Source organism: Agelaius tricolor, unplaced genomic scaffold, assembly GCF_023055355.1.
Source record: "Agelaius tricolor isolate 1412-34295 unplaced genomic scaffold, bAgeTri1.0.p SCAF_25, whole genome shotgun sequence".
Lineage (NCBI taxonomy): Eukaryota > Metazoa > Chordata > Aves > Passeriformes > Icteridae > Agelaius > Agelaius tricolor.
Genome location: NW_027269285.1, coordinates 11,230,522 through 11,249,264, shown reverse-complemented (window position 1 = coordinate 11,249,264; position 18,743 = coordinate 11,230,522). Strand labels below are relative to the sequence as shown.

Genomic DNA, 18,743 nt, shown 5'->3' with positions numbered 1-18,743 from the left:
GGGCCCGAAGTAGGCGGGGCTAAATGGGCGGGAGCACGGCCAGCCCTGTCTCCGCGGGCTTTCGGCATGCGCAGAGTGGGGCGGGCGGGGCTCAGCCCCGGGACCCCACATGGCACTCCTGTCCTCCCTTCTCGTTCCCCCGCTGGGGTCTCCCCCCGTCATCCATCTCCCCTGTTCCCACAGGCACCTTTGGGCTTGCCCCAGCCCCATCCCTTCCCCACCACGTCTCCCCCACCCAGCTTCCAATTTCCCCATCTCCAATCCACAGTCCTGTTTACCATCCCAATTCCCATGTACTCCCGGTCTCTGTGTTCCTGTCTTGTCTCTAACAACCCCGCAACATCATTCCAGCCTCCGTGTTCCCCCCTCTGCCCCTCCCTATGTCTCTCTCCCCACCCTGTCCCCTACAGCCCCCCTATACCATTCCAGCCTCTGTGTCCCGCTGTCCCAGTTCCTGTCATATGTCCCCAGTCCCGACCCTATATCTGACTTTGTGTCCCACGTGCAGGAACCCAGCGGCAGGCACATTCCTGCCTCTCCCCAGTCACCACCGTGTCCAGCCTGTCCCCTTGTCTCAGCTGAAGGGTGCCATTGCCACCATCCTGCTCTGGGGACAGGGCTGGAAACCGCGGGAAATCTCTGGCTGGCTGAGCCCCTGGGTTCCTCAGGAGACATGGCTATTCCTGGGGATATCCCACCCCACTGCCAGCCAGTTGTGTTCTGCAGGGCAGGTACCATGGCAGGCAGGGACAACAGCAGGGAAAATGACAGGGACGGTGGCTGCTGTCACAGGGCTTTCTGCATCCCAGGGGTCCAGGTGGCCCTGGCAAGGCAGGAGGAGACTAGGTGCCACCCAGATGGGTTAACCATGCTTAGGAGGGGACATTCCTCTGAGATCCCTCTCTGTGGACCATGTGGGCCACCCGGCTCTGCTGGGGTGACAGGGTGATCTGCATGGCCTCCCCACTACAGCATCATCCTCCCAGGAAGGGAGGACAAAGCCACCCACGCTCCTCAGGGCTGAGCTGGGACCACATCCTAGTGCCCTCCCAGCAAAAAGGTGACATGCAGGCTGGCTGTGGGGACACGCAGGTGTGGGACAGTGGGGGCAAAGGCTGGAGGTCATCACCAGAACAACACCTGGGTCACCTCGACACCAAGTGATTTTGGGGGCCACTGAGCACACTGATGAGGGCAGAGCCCACAACCCCCTTGTGACACAGGTCCCCTGTGTTCCCCCCCCCCCCCCCTTCAGGCTGTGGGGCTGGGCTGAAGGCTTTATTGAAAAATCCAAAACAAACAACATGGTCATTATCATACAATGAAAACCCAAATCGACTTGCCCTGCAGTGGGGGGGGGCACCCCCACCATCCCCAACACCATCTGCCATCACTGGGGACACTGCAGGGACCCTCTGCCCATGCCTGGCTGAGATACAAAAGGGACAAGTGGATTAGGCTGAAAGCAGTGCCGTTGGTTCCCAAGCCCCCACTGCCACCGTGACCCCCATGCCGCTCCCGGGCCCCAAGGCCTGAGGTAGTTGGGCGTGCAGGCGAGACTCCCCCAAAAATGTGGGGAGGGTTTTGGGGCTCCCTGTGTCCTGCAGGAATGGGATGGTTGGTATTGCATCCAAGGGGAGCCAGCACAAGTTGAGGATGGGGAAGCAGCAGGAGCCCAGGTCCCTCTGGCACACGGAGCAGGTGCTCTGGCAGCAGAGCATGGGAACATGTTCATGGGAACAGTGGCTCCCTGCACGCTGGATGGCTGCGTGGAGGGGTGGCAGCTCTGAGGCCATGGCAGTGGCAGGTCCCACTGCTCCAGGTGCCAGCTGGGTGCTGACGGGGCGGCATTGCTGGGAAAGCACACAGTGACAGCCCAGCCTCTTCCCAAAGGGGGAAAGGCCAAATCCCGTCCTCAGGACCCCGAGTGGAGGGACACTGGCCCCAGCAGGGGCACCAGGAGGACTGTGGGGGATGGGAACATTGCTGCATGGTCTGACCTCACTGTCTCCACTGCAGCGAGATGAGCTGGGGGGCCCAGAGGTGGCTGATACCCCCTGCCCTCTGAGCCCCCTGCTCAAGGCACAAAGGTTCCCTGGCTGGTGCCAGCTCCATGGCCACCCCTGGCCCTGGACCCCCTGCACCCAAAGAGGGTGGCGATGACGCCAGGGTGGCACCAAAGTGAGCAGGGACAGGGAGCTGCTTACTCTGGCTTTGGGGTGCTCTGGTTTTGGGGCACCCTGGCTTCCCCCTAGACCCTCTGTGTGCTGCCCTAGAGTCACCCCCTGTCCCCAGGAACTAGTGGCTTGTGTGGTGGCACTGTGGTGGCCCAAAGCCACACCCAGCACCTTGCAGAGGGTTTATTGCTGGCATGAACACAGTGAACTGTCAGGGCAGAGCAGCCCAGCTCAGGGGGGTTTGGGAGGCATTTTGGGGACCTGGAATGAGGGACAGGAGCTCATAGCAGCATCCCTCCTGCTCCTGCCCCTTTCCTAGCTGTTCCTAGCACCCTGTGTCACCAGCCAGGGTATCTCATGAGAACACCACCTCTCAGCCTGCAGTGGCCAAAGGCACTCCAGTGTCCCACTGAGGGGGAGCACACTTAGCACCAAGCCCAGCAGCACCCCAAAGGCTGTCCCCCACCTGGTGGCACCCCCGGGGCTGTCAGCATGCTCATTCCCAGGGCGGGGGGACGTTCATGTCGAGCCAGGGGCTGGATTAAGGCTGGAAAAGCAGCTAGAGGCAAGAGAAACCTGACCGCTCTCGCTCAGCCAGAGAAGGCTCTAAGAGTTCCCAGAATCTGTGCAAAAACAAAACTAAAGGGTTAAAGACCCCCGCGTGGACACCTCCCCCCACCCCCAGCAGCTCTAATAAATACAGGTGCAGTTTGCGCCCTCGCCCCAGCCCTGGGGTCTTGCTGGCGGCTCGGCTCTGGTTCTGGAGGCGGCTCCTGGGGGGACACAGGGAATGTGTGCTTCAGGGGGGCTTCTGTGCCACTTCCTTGGGGTTCTTCTCAACAGACTGCACCAAGTGGGGTCCCAGGGGTGTCCCCCACAGGGTTCCAGGTGTCCCCTGTGGGCTGCTTCTATCACTGGTGCTAATCTGCAGCTATAATTGGGAAGACAGGGTCAGGGGGTGCGCTGTCCACCGGCATCCCTCTGCCCCATCCCTCTGGGACCACAAGGCTGCTCTAGTAGCACCTGAACCCCCTTCCTGGGGATGATGTAGATCCCACATGATGGGGTTTTTCCTGTGGAGAGACCCCATAGGACTTGCCCATGTGTGCCAACTATCCCCAGGCTTGTGAGGGATGCAGCAAAACCTTCTCATTGCCATGGATGGCAGGCAGGGCTTCTCCATCCTGCCCCACCTTTTCCAGGAGCAGCTGCCCAGCGGGAGCAGGGCTGGCACCACTCACCATCCTCCTCCCAGCCCTCCGCCACGCCAGCCAGCTCGTAGTGCTTCTTGCGCAGCTCCCCCAGCTTCTGCCGCTCCTTCTGCAGCTGGTTCTCCAGCTCCAGCACCCGCACCTGGGGACATGGCCAGGACATGCCCACCCCAGCACAGAGCTGGGCCAAGCACTCCCCTTTCACACCCATTATGCCCCCAACATCAAGCCCAAAGACCACAGAGGTGCATCCCACAAGTTCTCCAATGACGAGTGGACCTGGGGAGGGGATGGAGCTCAGGTGGGCACTACTTATGCAGACAAGTGAAGGCACAATGATCTGTGTGGGCATCCCAGGCAGGGGAATTCCCCAGAGCTGCCCCATGGCAGGCAGAGGTGGGTGCTGTGGGCAGTACACGGGGGGCAGGGGTGGCCATGGGCTGCTATGTCATGATGCAAACAGCATTGGGGAGGGATTGAGGACCAAGAGCATGTGACTCCTGGGCAACCCATCTGTTGCCTTCACACCTTGGGCTTTGCCTTTGCTTGTGCTACCTGGGGGCAGCTAGGCATGGTGATCGCAAATTTGATGCCCCACCTCAGGCAGCCCAAGAGACACCTGACCGGCTGTGTTTCTCAAAACATGGGAATCCCCTACCTGTGAGTCCATCTCCTGACGCTTGATCTGGGTCAGTGTCATGCTGGAGAAGTCCATGCTATCTGTGGAGAAAGACACCACCAGCCCCCCTCAAGCTCTGCTCTCCCAGTCAGACTCCCCAGCAGCTCCCATGCTGCTGGCAGGGTCTGGTACCATGGGATATGCAGGGAGGAAGTGACGGGCAGCCATGGGCAGAGACCACAGGGGCACAGCCAAGCAAGAGTTGTGAGTGCCAGGAGGAGAAGTTTTGGGGAGGTTTGTGCTCCAAGCATTAAGACCAGAGATAACAGCCTCAAGAGGAGGTTTACGTTGGATAAAAAGGAAAATTTCTTCATTAAAAGGGTTGTTCAGCACTGGCAGAGGCTGCCCAGGGTATGGTGGAGTCACAATTCCTGGAGGGATTTAAAAACCGTGTAGATGTGGCACTTGAGGACATGGTTAGTGGTGGGGGAACAGGTAAACTCAATTGTCTTAGAGAGCTTCTCCAACCTTAGTGATTACATGATTCTAAGATCCCTGCAGCCCAACACTTACCTTTCTCCTCCACTTGAGACTTCCCAGCCTTGGTGGAGGCCACCACACTGGCCGTGGCCTGGTTGACGCCCCGGGAGGCTTGCTGGAGCTTGCAGAGGTTGGCGCTGTCTTTGTCTGCCTTCACCTGACAGGACAGTGAGGAGGGGGTCACACCCCGCTAGGCGAGCAGAAGACCAGCCCCAGGATTTGGGGTGACCACATGGTGCCCCTGCATCTCCCTGAATCATGGGAAGGGTAGCAGCCTTGCTCCTACCTTGGAGGCTGCCACCAGCTGAGCGGTGCTGGCCGCAATCTCCCGGGAACAGACCATCAGCTCCTCGAATGTCCCCTTGCCTTGCACTACCAGGTCAGCAGCATCACTGCGAGACAGCAAAGAGGAGCTGGAGCATCATCCTGCCACCCGTGTCCCCTCCCTGTAACGATGGCAGGACTCTGCCATCCTCTCCCTGTTCTGGTGACAGTGGCACTTACACCATGACAGTGGCACCCCAGCCCACTGCCTTGGAAGCAGAGATGAGACCCTCAGTCCAGCGTGAATTCTTGGCATAGAACTCCTTGGGGGATGCTGCACCCTGCCATTGGTAAAGGCACAATTAGTTACTGATCACCTCAAACCCCTGCTCTGGGGGGAAAAAGGAGGAGGTCAGGGTGTCATTCAGGTTGTGTGTGGGAGGTGGGGACACACTGAACTTGGGGGCTGTGGGGTCCCCTGTGTGGGAAGGGAGATCAGGGATCACCACGACACCCCAGGAACTATAACCAGGGTGAGCCCCTGGGGTCAGCAAGGAGCTCCTGGCAGCTGGTGGGGAAGTCCCAGCAGGACAACTGTTGGAGCAGCATGTCCCAACAAGTGCACAATGACCCCCAGCTGGACAAGCACCCTCTTGCCCCCACCCCTGTCCCAGCTCACCCGTCCGCTCTCCACAATCTCTCTCTGGAGATCCTTGGAGGCCAGGACCAGGACACGGATGGCCTGCATGAGGCCTGTGCAGGAGCCCAGAATCCTGTGAGACACACACCACTGAGTCCCCATTGTGGAGCAGCTGCCCTGCCTGCAGCATCTGTCCCCATCCTGCCTGCCTGGCTCTGTCCAGTGCTCTGATCATCACTCACCTCTCATTAACTTCCAGTTGGACCCCAGTGTCACCAGCCCGTGCCTTGCTTAGCATCTCCTGGTTGAGGGGAGAGAGGCTGTACTGAGCCCAGTGTGTCTCCCTGGCCTCTACAGGGGCCCCAGCAGGCCCCCAGCATTGTGCCTGTGGGCACCTCTCTGCTCCTGGTGACCCTCACCTCAATACGGGCAGATGCGATTTCGATGGCCACGGCCGTCGCTGCCATCTCCTTGTCCACTAGGTCACCCAGCTCCTCCTGCTTGACGTCCAGACCTCTGGGACGCAGCTCCTGGGGACAGGATGGGATGAAAGGGACCATCCAGGAGCACGACAGTCCCTCTGGTGGTGCCTGCCATGGCTTGATCCCATCCTACTAGCCCTCCTGGGCCACCCACCTCCCCGATAGCGCTGATCTGGCCCAGGTAGGCTGTCACCAGGCTGCAGTCAGCATTTGCCACCTTCCCTGGGTCTTGCAGGGCGCTGAGGTAGCTCACAGTCTCACTGCCACACTGCTTGCACAGCTCCAGCAGACCTGCATGGGCAGCATGGGGGGCTGAAGGGGCAACATGTTGGGGGAAGATGTCTGGTTCCTACCCTCCACAGCATCCTGCCTGTGCTGGCCTCTGCCTGCCCTGGTTTCTGCCCACTTCAGCACCTATTTGCCCCAGCATCTTGCACACCTTATCCCAGCATCCTGCCATGACCCCTGCACACCCTGGCCTCTGCTCACCCCAGTATCCTCTTTGCCCTGGCGCTTCCCACCCTGACATCTGCTCACCCCAGCCCCTGCTCACCCTGATCTCCTGCCCATCTTGGTCCCTGCCCCCCCAGCCCTTGCCCACCCTGACCCATACCCACCCACCATGTTCACCCTGATCCCCTGCCCACTCTGACCCCTGCTCAGGGGTCGTCACCCCCAACCCCTGGCCTGGGGCAGCACTCACGGTCAGCAGGCTCCACAGGGGCCACATGGGAGGTCGCACTGCCCTGCAGGAGGGTGTTGCTGACCAGGTGGGCGAAGAGTGCCAGGTGGGGCAGGAGGGAGCCCACGGCTGCGGCAGGACAGTGGGCACAGGCCTCAGCCCCCATTGCGCTGGCCACCTGCCCCGTGTGGCAGGGCTGCCCCTGTGCCCAATGCCCGGGGCTGCCACCTCTCACCTGCGCCATCCAAAAGGTACTTGCTGTGTGCGTCCCGCAGCCGCTCTGCGCACTCGGAGGCTGCCAGCGTCTGGGACAGGAGGCAATCTGCAGGCAGACAGGAGGCAGGGCTCAGCTGCAACCACAGGGAGCAGGCAGGCTGTGGTAACACCAGATTTGGGAGCAGCAGGGGCATCACCTGCTGAGCCGGTGCAGCTGATATGAGCAGGATCCTCCATGCGAGCCAGGGCGTCCTGCACCATGCGCTCAGCCTCGCGCGTGGTGCTCTGCAGCAGGGACAGCTGCTCCTCAGCCAGGCGCTGCTGCAGCGCCCGCTCTGTGCTCTCCTGCTGGGCCAGAGCCGAGCTCAGAGCCCTTGCTGGGCCACCAGGCACTCCCTGCACCTGGCCCACCCAAACCTCTCTGGTCTGGCCAGAAGGGGGATGGCAGGACCCTTGTGGTACCTTGTCTCTCAGCTGGGTCTGCAGCATTTCCAGCTCTGTCCTGCTGCTCTCCTGCTCGCGGCTGAGTGTGTCCTGCAGCTGCCGCAGCTCAGTCTGCAGAGCTGCCATCTTGTCCCTGTGCTGCTCTGCTGCTTGGCTCAGCCTATCCCTCTCCTGCTCCAGGCTGGCAATCCGAGTGTTCTGCTCGGCTCCTGCCTGGTGGGGCATGAAACAGCAGTTGGGGCTGTGCTTGAGGGTGAATCCTCCATTTGGGGACCCATTCTTCTTCCAGGCTTGTGCCACCCTGACTGTCCCTGCTGGGTGCACCATGGCCTGCACAAGAACAGCTCCCTACAATGAGAAGCACTGATGATCTTATCTGGTGAAAACCGAGGCTCCTGGGAAGCTATTTCACTTTTATCAGTGAAAATGCATTTTTATCACAACTGTCACCATCCTGATGGAGGAGTGGCTGCAGGGTGCTGCCTCTGCCCCATGCCCATCCAGCTGCCAAGTCTGCCCACCTCATAGTTGGGTGACTGCAATTTCCTGCCAGCTTCTGCCTCCTATGAGCCCAGGCACCCCTGCTGTCTTCCACAGCTCTGTGGGCATGGGTTGCCCTCTGGCACAGCTTGCAGTGTGATGCTACACTGCTACCTGGGCTTACAGCGGAGACAGAGCTGCTGACTGACCCTGTTCTTCCAGGCATTTTTATTCCATGATCCCTGCTGCTGGAGCCCATTACTCCACATAATACCACACTCAGGACCATGAAACTCCCCTATGTGACATCAAACCTGCTCAGATGTGGCAAAGATGATGACAGGGAGCTAGTTTTGAGGCCAGTGGTGGGTATCACCTCTAAAATGGTTAAGGCCTGGCTACCCAGCCCAGAGGGTGCTCTCACCTGTGTGCTGGACTCCAGCGTGCCCTGGAGGACCTGCAACTCTTGTCTGCTGGCTGCCAGCTCTCGCTTCAGTGTCTCCAGCACCTCTGCCTGCTCCTGAGACTGGAGCAAGGGGAGAAGTTGGCAGCATTGGTGCCCCATGGGGAGCCCCTGCTCATCCCTGGTGTGTCCCCCACCATCCCTACTCACCTTCCTCTGTGCCTGCTCGCTCACGCGCTGGAAGGAGTCCTCCAGCTCCTTCTTCTCCCGCTCCACATCCCCCTGGGCCTGCCTGGCCACTGTAATCTGCTTGGTCACCTCCGCATTCTGGCAACATCAGAGAATGAGCTGAGCAGCCCCCGGTATCAGAGGGCACGGCTGGGAGAGGGGATGCTGGGGGGGGCAGTTTGGGGAGCCCACCTTGCGCAGCAGGTCAGCGTGGTTCTGCACCAGCTCGCTGTACTTCTCCTTCAGTTTGCTGTACCGCTGCTCATTGGCCTGTGCCCGTCCTGCCATGCACACAGGGACACAGAGCTGAGCACCTGAGACCCCCCCCCTGCCTGGGGCTCACCCCACCCCATGCCAGTGCTGGCACTCCCTGCTCACTCTCAATTTCCGTCAGGCTCCGCTGAGCCTTCTCTGTGTCCTCCCGCTGCTTCTTCAGCTCCTCCAGCTCTGCACGCAGGAACTCACTCTCGTCCTGTGCCTGCTGCTTCAGGTGCTGCTGCTCGGCCAGCTCAGCCTCCAACTCGCTGGCACGGCCACGCAGCTGCACTGCACCCCGTGCGCTCTGCGGGGACGGGTGGGGGCTGATGGTGCTGTTCAGTGCTTGCCAGGACTAGTCAATGTCCACTTGTACCATCCAATGCCCACCAGTACTGTCCAGCAGCCCCCCCCCCCGCCATGGGTACCACCCTGCCAGCCCCCAAATGTATCTGGGCAAAGCACAAGGATGCTAGGCAGTGGGCCTGAGCCCACCCCCCCGACAGGGATGCAGCCCCCTGGCACACCTGGGGACCCCTTGTACAGGGGAAGCCACTGGGAAGAGGGCAGGACAGAGATCTGGTCACTATCTTGTCCACCCACCTCAGCCTTGAAGTTCTCCAGCTCCTCCTTCAGGGCTGTGATCTCCCCATAAAGCTGCTCAATTAGCCGGTCCCTAGGAAGGAGAGACATGGGATACACTCTCAGTGCCTCAGGGACACAGCCTGCCTGTGTCACTATGGCTGTGATGCCGTCCCAGACAGGGAGCTCCTGGTACCATCTTGGCCATTCTGCAGCATCGCCAGGATTGCTTACTTGTCATCCTTGTTCATCCCGTTCTGGCTGTTAAAGTTGAAGGGGTCACAGCTGAAGGAGCTGCCAAAGATGTCATCAAACTTGTTGTCAAACAGGCTCTGTGGGAAAAACAGGACAGACCTAGAGTGACCCCACTACCACTTGGGAGCCCTTGTCCCTCTACGTCCCCAGTGTCGCTGCCAAGCCAGCCTACAAGCTGCCTGGGCACCGCGGCTGGTTCTCCCTGCTTCCAGGACACTGAATGTGATGAACTTGATGAACATGGGGCATCTGTGGTCCATCCCCACCTAACTGCTAGAGAGAGAAGATCCCCAAAGCCATGTCACTGCATGCTCCTTCCCCTCCCTACTCAATGCCTGAGGACAACCCTTGGTGGAGAGGAGGGTGAAGACCTAAAGGTCTCCATGGCAATGCTTGAAGACAAATCTCTCTCACTGGAGGGCACCACACCACTGAGCAGCACTGGGAGAATTCAGGCTAGTTCAGCCCCAGCAGCACCCAGACAGGACACCCAGCATCCAGATGGGATAAGCAGCACCCAGATGGGACATCCAGCACCCAGACAGCCACCCAGCATCAACCCACCTCTTTCCAGTGACACTCCCCAGCTCCCAAGGCCATCCCCACTGTCTCAGCCCTCACCGCTGCATGGATTTAGAGAAATAACCCCGGCTCAGAGGCAGAGAGCCCCCACCATCCTCACCTGCGAGGCTGCGTCCATCTCCACCAGGTCTGTGATGGGCTCACTGTCAGGTGAGGATGCCTCGGCGGGGATCACCACCACAGGGCTGATGTGCTCTGACAGTGCAGAGGCACGCAGGAAATTGGGAGGGCTCTGTGGAGGGAGTGGAGCAGGGCTAAGGTGGAAAGACTGGCACTGCTGCTGGACTGAAAGCACAGTTGGTTAAAATCCTGCCCTGGAGCCGAGCTGGCCATGCCTTGACCCATGAGAATGGAGCCAGGACCCACAGGTCCTGGAGTGATGATGTGGAGGAATAGAATCAGAATTCTTAAGGATAGAACCAGGACCCGCAGGGATAGAACCAGGACCCGCAGGGTTGGATCTTATCAAGGGCTATGGATAAGTGAGAGAGGGGATCTCAGCTTCCAGTCAGAGGGCAGCTACATCCAGTTGGATGCCACCCAGTGAGGGATAAAAGAATCCTCAAGGCCCAGGAGCCCCACACTGCCACCAGACCTAAGAAGCTGGGAAAGGCAGCAATAGGCTTTTTTGGGCCTTTTGCCAGTGCCCCCACTGCTGCCCCTGGGCACAGGGACAGGGAACATGGGGACTGCAGGGTCTCACCTCTGGCAGCTGCGGGATCTGAATCAGCCGCTTGAAGTACTGGAGGTTGCTGGAGCGATAGAAAAGGTCCTTGAGCCTGCAAGGAGCAGGGAATGGTTAGAGATGATTCTTGTTCAACCTGGACAACCTCTTGCCTGACTCTGGGGTGGGGGGGGAGGTCATCTGGCCACTGTAGTGCTCTGGAAGGGAATGTGTTTTGTGCTGCCACCAAACTTAGGACTTAAAAGTTTTGGGGAGGAGGGGAGGAGGGACGGTGGCCAGCCACACCACTTCGAGCTCCCACCTCTCCCAGTCACCTGAGCATCCCAGTCAAGATCTTGGCGCTGTTGATCACTGTCCCAAGGTAAGTGTCTGTGTGGTCAGAGCATAGTCAGCACTGCTATCTGCTCTTTGAGTTTCTGACCTTGAATCAAGCTGTCTCTCAGCACAACGACATCCTCCCCTGGCACCATGACATCCCCTCTTTGCTCTTGGTGGCCAGTTTTTGTTTTGGTTACTCTAAATAATCATGTACCAGAGACCACAGCACGTCCCTGCTCACCCATTTTTGATCTCAGGGCCTTGGGAGCACTCCCAGAGCACCAATGCTCTGGGTCTGGGCACTTACTTTCGGAACTGCTCCAGGAAGCGATCCCGGTGGCCCTGCAGTGTATCTGCTGGCAGACCTAGAAGAAGCAGAAAGTAGAAATGTCAGCGGGTGTCTTCATGGATCAGGGAACAACCCATCAGCACAGCCACATGGAGATAGCTGTTTCCCAGAGATGGCCACCCTCCTTTGGGGGTCCGACTACTCCACACAGTGTCCTGCTGCAGGAGGGGACCACACCCCACACTCCTCAGAGCAGAGAGAAGTGTGGGCTGGTGGCTGTCATAATTCCCGATCCTGAAGGATGTGGGTTTTGCCATGGTGACTCCCTTCACCTCCCCGCAAAAAGAGGTGGGGGAAGATGTGGTGGTCAACAGCCCAGGCTGAGCAGGGTGGTGGACCCAGTGCCTCCCTGTGTGTTCCCCCTGTCAAAGGCGGTGGTGCTGGGGAGACTCACAGGAGTGGAGCTTGAAGAGCAGCTTGACAGTGTAGTCATAGAGGTGGCTGCAGTCCAGGATCACCTGGATGAGCGGGGCCAGACGGCACTGCCCTGCTGCTGTCACTGACACTGAGCGTGACATGTCCAGAGAGCTGAACACTGCAGGGAAGGAGTGCAGGATCAGATCCGGCAGCAGCAGTAGCACCCGAGGGTGCCACTCTGTGTCTGCCAAATCCACACATGTCATCCAGAGCAAGACACCCACTGGCCCTTAGGGACACAGCCTGCCACCCTGCAGTTTGTGAGCTCAGTGAGAGGCAAAATTCCCACCCAGGCCTGGGAACACTACAGCCCGGCACCATAGGCCTCCAACCAGGACTGAGCCCCAGCCATATTCCTGGGCAGAGCTGACATGTGACCCTGTGCTCTGCCTGTCACTGTTGTCCCACTGGCCACTGGAGTGTGCTGGGTGTGCCAGATGGAAGATGCTCCAAAACCAGCTTGGAGCAGCTGAAGACCATCTTATTCCAACATCTTCCACTAGACCAGGGTGCTCTAAACTCTATCCAACCTGGCCTTGAACTCTTCCAGGGATGGGGCAGCCACAGCTTAACTGGACAACCTGTGCTAGGGTCTCACCACCCTCACAGCCAAGAATTTCTTCCCAATTTCCCACCTAACCCTGCTGTCTGTCAGTGGCAAGCCATTCCACCTTGTCCTGTCACTCCATCCCTTGTCTGAAGTCCCTTTCTGGTGCTCTTGGAGCCCCTTTAAGCACTGGAAGAAGCTCTAAGGTCTTCCTGGACCCTTCTGTTCCCCAGCTGGACACCCCAGCTCTCCCAGCCTGTCTTCAGAGCAGAAGGGCTCCAACCCTCCAAGCATCTCTGTGGCCTCCTCTGGACTTGCTCCAGTAGCCCCATGTCCTTCCTGTGCTGGGATACCAGGGCTGGAGGCAGCTCTGCAGGTGGGATCTTACTTAAGTGGGGCAGAGGGGCAGAATCGCCCCCTCACCTGCTGCCCATGCTGGGGGATCAGCCCAGGGCATGGGAGGTTTTGGAGCACACATGGCCGGGGCATGTTGAACTCCTCATCCTCCAGCACCCCCACGTCTTTCCCGGCAGGGCTGCTCTCCATCCCTCCATCCTTCACCCTGGATTGATACGAGGGGTTGCCCTGACCCAGGTGCAGCACCTTCCACTTTGCCTTGAACCATAATTCAGGTGAAGTGCCCATAGAAGAGCTGAGCTGTGATGGCCTCAGCCAACATCCCCGGTCAGAGCCTCATCCAGCTTGGATCAGCCCCACCAAGGGGCTGGACTCCAGCAGATCTCTCACTCCACCATGTCTCAGAGCAACGGAGACCTTTACCTGTCTGGAAGAGGTTCAGCTCACACTCCAGGTAGTCAAACATCTCCACCGTCAGCTGAAAACTAGGAAACAGGGTTGAGGATGGTTGGGGACTGTCTCCAAGGACACCCATGAGGAAGGGTCTTGTCCCTGCTTGGTCATGCTGCCAGTGGGGTTGGGCAGATCATGCCACCCACCTGCACCCACTCCCTCCCAGACCTTCCCCTGCCCTGCACTCACAAGTTATTGACGTCATTCTCCCCAGCCTCATCAAGCTGCCGGTCAGACATCTGCAGATTTCCAGGGAATCGGGGATTCTGTGGGGAAAACAGGAGTCAGGAAAGGGTTCCAGAAAATCTCCTGGTCTGGCCACAGCTCTGGGAGCACCAGAGCTGTGATCCTGCAGCCTCAGGGAGGTAGCACAGGGTCTCTGAACCCTGGGTGACCACAGCATCCCTAATCCACAGCATCTGTTCTCTTCCCAGCAAGAAGAGCTGATTCTCCCTGGGCTGAGAAACCTGCCTAGCAGGGAGCAGATAGGGCTGCCAGCAGAGAACTGGACAGGATGGAGTGATATCCGCCCCAGGGGGTACCTGCCCTGGCCTTTTGGGGAAGGTCACATCACACTTCCAAAACAGGGTGATGGGCACAGAAAACACCTCTTTCCAGCAGTTTTCCCATCTAGGATAGCTGAGGGAGAATGGAGTGTGTGTGTGTCTCCTACTACTTGTAATCCACCAAATCCCAGCCCAGCCCAAGGAGCCCTGGGCCACCAGGAATCCTGCCACCCCTGAAGCATTGGCCCTTGGACAATTTTTGATGGCCACTGGCAGATTCAGGAATATTTCATGGAGGCAGCAGGATAGCCATGCTGGTACCTTGTTGTCACCCCAGTGCCCACCCCTTGCTACAGCCTTGGTGACAGGGACAGGGAGGCTTACCTTGGTGTGAAATTCCATCTTGGTTCTCAGCAGTTTGAGGTAGATGCTGCAGAGCTGACCGTAGCCCTCGCTCAGGTGGCCCTGTGGGGACCCCAAAAAGCTGCTGAGATCCAGGGCAGGCTGTAGAAAAGCCTTCTGCTGCAGAATAACTGACCCCTCCCTTACGTCCCCAAAACCACAGCCAAACCCTCCTCACTAGCACCTGGATGCAGACTGGCTGAACTGAAGGAATTTGGTCAGACCTTCTCATCACCTTCTCTGCATGTTTCAATGCTTCATTTGACTGTCAGAGCCAAGTTTTTATTGGGTTTTGCCATAAAATAGGAAGGAGGCATTTGATTTTGGTGGAAGGGAACACAGAATGCAACTGAAACCCAGCCCAGGTAGGTGATAACAGCCACAGGTCAGCCATGGCTGTGCTCTGCTTCCTGGGAGAGGGAATCCCCCAAGCCTACACCCCCCCAGCCTGGCCATGGCACCCCCATGGTCTCCCCACCATGGCTGGGAGGGTTGGTCACCTACCCACATCCTGCTCATGTCACTCAGCTCATTCTTGTATCGCACAGAGTCTTTCAGGACCTGGAGGAATGATGGTGACAATCACTAGGCAGAGCACCAGGACAAAGTGTTCCATACTTGAAACCAGGAACTGGGTGACACATGGGAGGTCTTGATGCATTCCCAACCCTTTATTGCCGCCACCAGCCCTGGGTGCCTCCAGTTCCCCAAGGAGGATCCTTGCTGATGGCTCCTGCACGCACGTCATTGCAGGTGCTGAGCACTTTCCTCTGGCACTGGCACTGTGGTTTGAGGCACACAAGATTTTGGGCAGGGCAGCACCAGGAGGGCTCTGGCACCCAGGACTGACCTGCAGGAGGGCACTGACCCTTTGGGAGAGCTCCAGCACTGATGCCCCCATAGGATTGACCCACAGGAGGGCACCAACCCTCCAGCTCCAGGTCCTGCTCAGGATTGACCCCTGGGAGACCAATGGCCCTCTGGGAGGACTCCAGTCCCCACCCCAGGACAGACCCCCCCAGACAGACACTGACCCTCCAGCACCTCCCATCACCCAGAGCAGCACTGCAGGGGAAAGGACCTGGCCCCAAGCTGAGCTGTGGGCACTCACATTGGAATGTCCATCCCGGAGGAGCTTGTGGAAGACATGGCAGAACTTCCAGCAGAGCACGGCATTGCCGGACAGTGGGAGCCGGTTCACCACTGACCAGAAGGTCTGTGCTCCCTTCTCGTGGTGCGTGCCCAGGATGCATGGTGCCGGTGGTCAAGGAAGCACTCCTCTGCCCTTTGGTGACGGAGAAAGGCCACCCAAAGACAGCTGCAGCCAGAGTGGCCAGGCCACCACAGGGAGCTAATGATGCCAGTCCAGGCATTCGCTGTCCCCAAAGTGGCACAAGCCACCCTCTCCCCTGCCACCAGCCCTGCTCTGGGAACACCATGGCACATGCAAGGCTGGGGCTGTGCCTCTGATGAGCCTTCCCAGGTGCCTGGCTGGGATGCTGGGGATCCACTTTTGGTGGCAGTGTCCCAGCCTACTGTGGGCACCTTCCCCTCCTGCTTTCTCCTGGGATGGCAGTGCTGGGAGCACTAGCCTGGGCACCTACCAACATTTCAAAGGCTGTGACAGCAGTAGCAGGGACCCCGTGCCATGCTGGAAAAATATCCAATGTTGTTAATAGCCCCCAGCCTCCCCAGCACCCTGGGCACCTCTCCTCACACATCCTCTTGATGCTGCCCCTTTTCCAGGCAGCCCCAGCCTTGCTCCCACAGTCCCATGGCCAGCTTTGAGAAGGATATTCCTGGCATGTTTTTCCTTGACAGCCACTTCCTGTGCATTAATGGCCTTATTGATGCTGACGGTCTGCAAGAGAGAAGTGATGGGGGGGAGGGTGAGATGGAAAAGGTTGAGGCTCCTTCACAGTTCCCCCCCTTGCTCACTGAGACCCTCCGGCTCTGCAGTGGCTGGGTTCCATCCAGGTCCCCAATCCCTGCTTGTGCCAGATGAATGCTGACCTTTCCCAGATGCCTTTCTGGGATGCAGTTGGCATCCACCAGGTTCAGCTGCTGCCAGGACTCATTTACTCAGGATAATAATGAAACAATTAAAGCAGTGCCCACAAAGAACCCTCTGCTGCCCTCAGAGTGGTGAGACAGGCAGAGGGAAGACAAATTCCTCCCCTGCCTTTGGATCGTGGGCAGCAGCTGGCAGCTCCTACCCCACTTTTGGGGTGCTCCATGGGGAGGACAATTTGGGGGGGGCACAAAAAATTGGGCAGTAGGATGGCAAGACCACTGCCAGGGCAGCCTGGCAAAGGTCCTGGCTGCTCCACGGATTAGAGGGACAGGAGTGAAACCCACAGGCAGCACTTGCCATGCAGGTGTTGAGGACCCTGGGGAGTCCATGCTGAGGAGCCTTGGCACAGCCAGCCACCATTTACCCTATGGAATGCAGTGGCAGCCACTGGAAGAATTTTCCAGGCAGGATTTCTAACTCTAACTCTACCCCTGATCCTTCACAGGGACACAAAGATGCCAGCTCAGGGTCATCCTCTCCCCAGGCTCCCACATCACCAAGTGCATCCTTGGCACCTGCTCCAATGAACATCCTGCTGCCAAGGGAAGGAGCCGCCTGGCTCAGCACTGCCAGAAGCAGCTCATTACTGATATAAACCAATTAAAGTCATGAGATTAATTTCAGTGCCTTTCTCACTACAATCATTGCTGCAACCCTGCTTCCTGGTCCTCTCTGAGGTGGCCCCACGTGGCTTCATCTATATGGACTCCAGCGAGTCTGTGCTTAGCAGGGCTGGAGGGGCCCACAGGAGCCCCAAATGTGGTGGAGTACAGCCCAAATCCCCCAGGAAGTCCCTCTGCCACCAAAACATGTGCCAGCTGGAGCAGGAATGATGACAGCCTGAGACAGATGAGACCCCACCCACAGCTGCATTCCAGCCCTACACCCCCAGCCCAGAGTCAAGCACCCCCTTAGCTGAAACTGTGACCGGGTGTTCCAGTTCTGCTGCAGGGATGCCCCTGCTCTATGGTGTTTGCAGCCCTATCCCTACTGGCTCTGGGTGGTGACCATGGAGGTGACCAGTAAGGACCATGGAGGTGACATAGGAGGTCACCAGCAAGATGTAGGAGGCTCATGTTGAGGTGTCAGGGGACCCGAATTCTCAGAAGCCTCAGCCCCTTGTCAGGAAAACCATAAAATTAAATTCAGCATTAAAAACATGCCAGTCTGGATGACCATGTCCTAGAGGCCTAGAGCAGGATGCCTGCATCCCAACATCCATCTGTGACACATGTCATGGATCCAGCTCCAGGGGCAGCTTGTCCTCATTCAAAATCCCAGTCTTCAGCCCCAAGACTGTCAGGACAGCTGTGATGAACCAGCTGGCACAGTGAGAAGTGCCAGGATAAATGCACATTCCACCTCAGAATGGAGTCCTGGACCACAAGGAACAAGCCAAATGCAAAGCCAGAGCTGGGGAGCAGAAGTTCATAGCCAGAAGTGGGATGCAGGCCCCACTTTCCCAACCTGCTTCTACTGTCCTTGAACGACCAGAACAGGGGTGGTCTCCGGATGCTGTGCTGCATCCCTAGGAAAGCTAGAAATGGAGCTCCCAGTTGAACTGCTCCTTTGTGTCAGCTTTTCCCAGCAAAGCAAGGACACTTTTTCTAACTAAGGAAGCCCCAGTGACCTCCAAGAGTGAGAGGACACAGTGGGAGGGTGATGGGGGCTGGCAGCCCCTGGTTCCAGGCAGGGACCAGCTGGAGCTTCCATCCCCAAGTCCCTCAACTCCATTTGAAGCACACACATCCACCTGGAAGGCAGAAAGGTTTCCGAGGAAAAGCTGGGTCTCACTTTCTAGGTGTAGTTGTGGACAGCCCACTTTCACATTGCATTCCCAGGAGTACAGGGCGGGGGGTCCCATCCCCAGAGCCACTTGGGGTCTGCCCAAATTGCCGTAATCAGTGTCTCTGGCAGTGCCCACAGCAGCAAACTGGGGGAGCATGGAGCACTAGCAGGAGACCAAGGCTAGAATTGTCACCTCTGGGGGACAAGTGGGGTCAGGGAGGGTGATTTGGCTGCAAAATTGGGTCAGAGCAGAGAGAAATTTCGGACTGCCTGGACAGGAAGCCCAGACTCCTTCCCCACAGAGGGTCTTTTACCCTGACTCAGAGATGCCGCTCCCCACCACCATCCCACACCTGCAGCTGATGGAATTTTAATTTAATTATGAGCTTCCAACCTATGGGGGTGACTTCTGACCCACCAGGACACATTTGGGCAGCACTGCCGGCCCTGCTCCAGTTTTGTGAACAGGGCAGGGGACATCGGGCAGCCCCACACCGCACCCTGCTGCTGGGACAGGAAACCCTGGAGTTTCCTCTCGTGCAATGGGCCAGGCAGGAAGCAGGAGGAGAGTCCAGAGGGGTCTGTTGCAGAAGGAGAGGTGTGAGCGTGACACTGCCATCCGGTCAGCCCTGAAGAGCCACAGGGCCAGGACTGGGCTCAGCGGGGCAGGATGTGGGGCAAGGCTGTGCACGGGGCTCTGCCAGGCTGGGGAGTGGCTCCATGGGTGCTGCAAGGGCTGGGAAAGATATTGGGGCTGGGAAGGCTGCAATGGAATGCTGGAAGCACT

General features: G+C 58.4%; 1 protein-coding gene across 5 annotated transcripts in view; it reads right to left on the bottom strand.

The window, feature by feature from the left end:
• Window positions 1-1,263: 1,263 nt before the first annotated feature.
• HIP1 (huntingtin interacting protein 1) overlaps window positions 1,264-18,743 on the bottom strand; it is a 43,949-nt gene continuing 26,469 nt past the window's right edge. For 3 of the 5 annotated variants that reach the window (XM_071448159.1, XM_071448160.1, XM_071448162.1), the window contains 30 exons: window positions 15,892-15,955; window positions 15,206-15,348; window positions 14,599-14,655; window positions 14,077-14,157; window positions 13,376-13,452; window positions 13,157-13,218; window positions 11,807-11,947; window positions 11,371-11,428; window positions 10,764-10,839; window positions 10,161-10,292; window positions 9,458-9,555; window positions 9,245-9,317; window positions 8,765-8,948; window positions 8,579-8,667; window positions 8,369-8,485; window positions 8,180-8,281; window positions 7,294-7,488; window positions 7,029-7,176; window positions 6,851-6,937; window positions 6,637-6,744; window positions 6,088-6,224; window positions 5,871-5,981; window positions 5,694-5,752; window positions 5,491-5,584; window positions 5,052-5,152; window positions 4,834-4,939; window positions 4,581-4,704; window positions 4,047-4,108; window positions 3,419-3,530; window positions 2,966-3,108 (listed from right to left, as the gene is read on the bottom strand). In XM_071448159.1, the coding sequence (XP_071304260.1) occupies window positions 3,098-3,108; window positions 3,419-3,530; window positions 4,047-4,108; window positions 4,581-4,704; window positions 4,834-4,939; window positions 5,052-5,152; window positions 5,491-5,584; window positions 5,694-5,752; window positions 5,871-5,981; window positions 6,088-6,224; window positions 6,637-6,744; window positions 6,851-6,937; window positions 7,029-7,176; window positions 7,294-7,488; window positions 8,180-8,281; window positions 8,369-8,485; window positions 8,579-8,667; window positions 8,765-8,948; window positions 9,245-9,317; window positions 9,458-9,555; window positions 10,161-10,292; window positions 10,764-10,839; window positions 11,371-11,428; window positions 11,807-11,947; window positions 13,157-13,218; window positions 13,376-13,452; window positions 14,077-14,157; window positions 14,599-14,655; window positions 15,206-15,348; window positions 15,892-15,955 (3,009 nt within the window). In that variant the 3' untranslated portion in view covers window positions 2,966-3,097. The other 2 variants (XM_071448163.1, XM_071448161.1) reach the window with 2 other exon arrangements.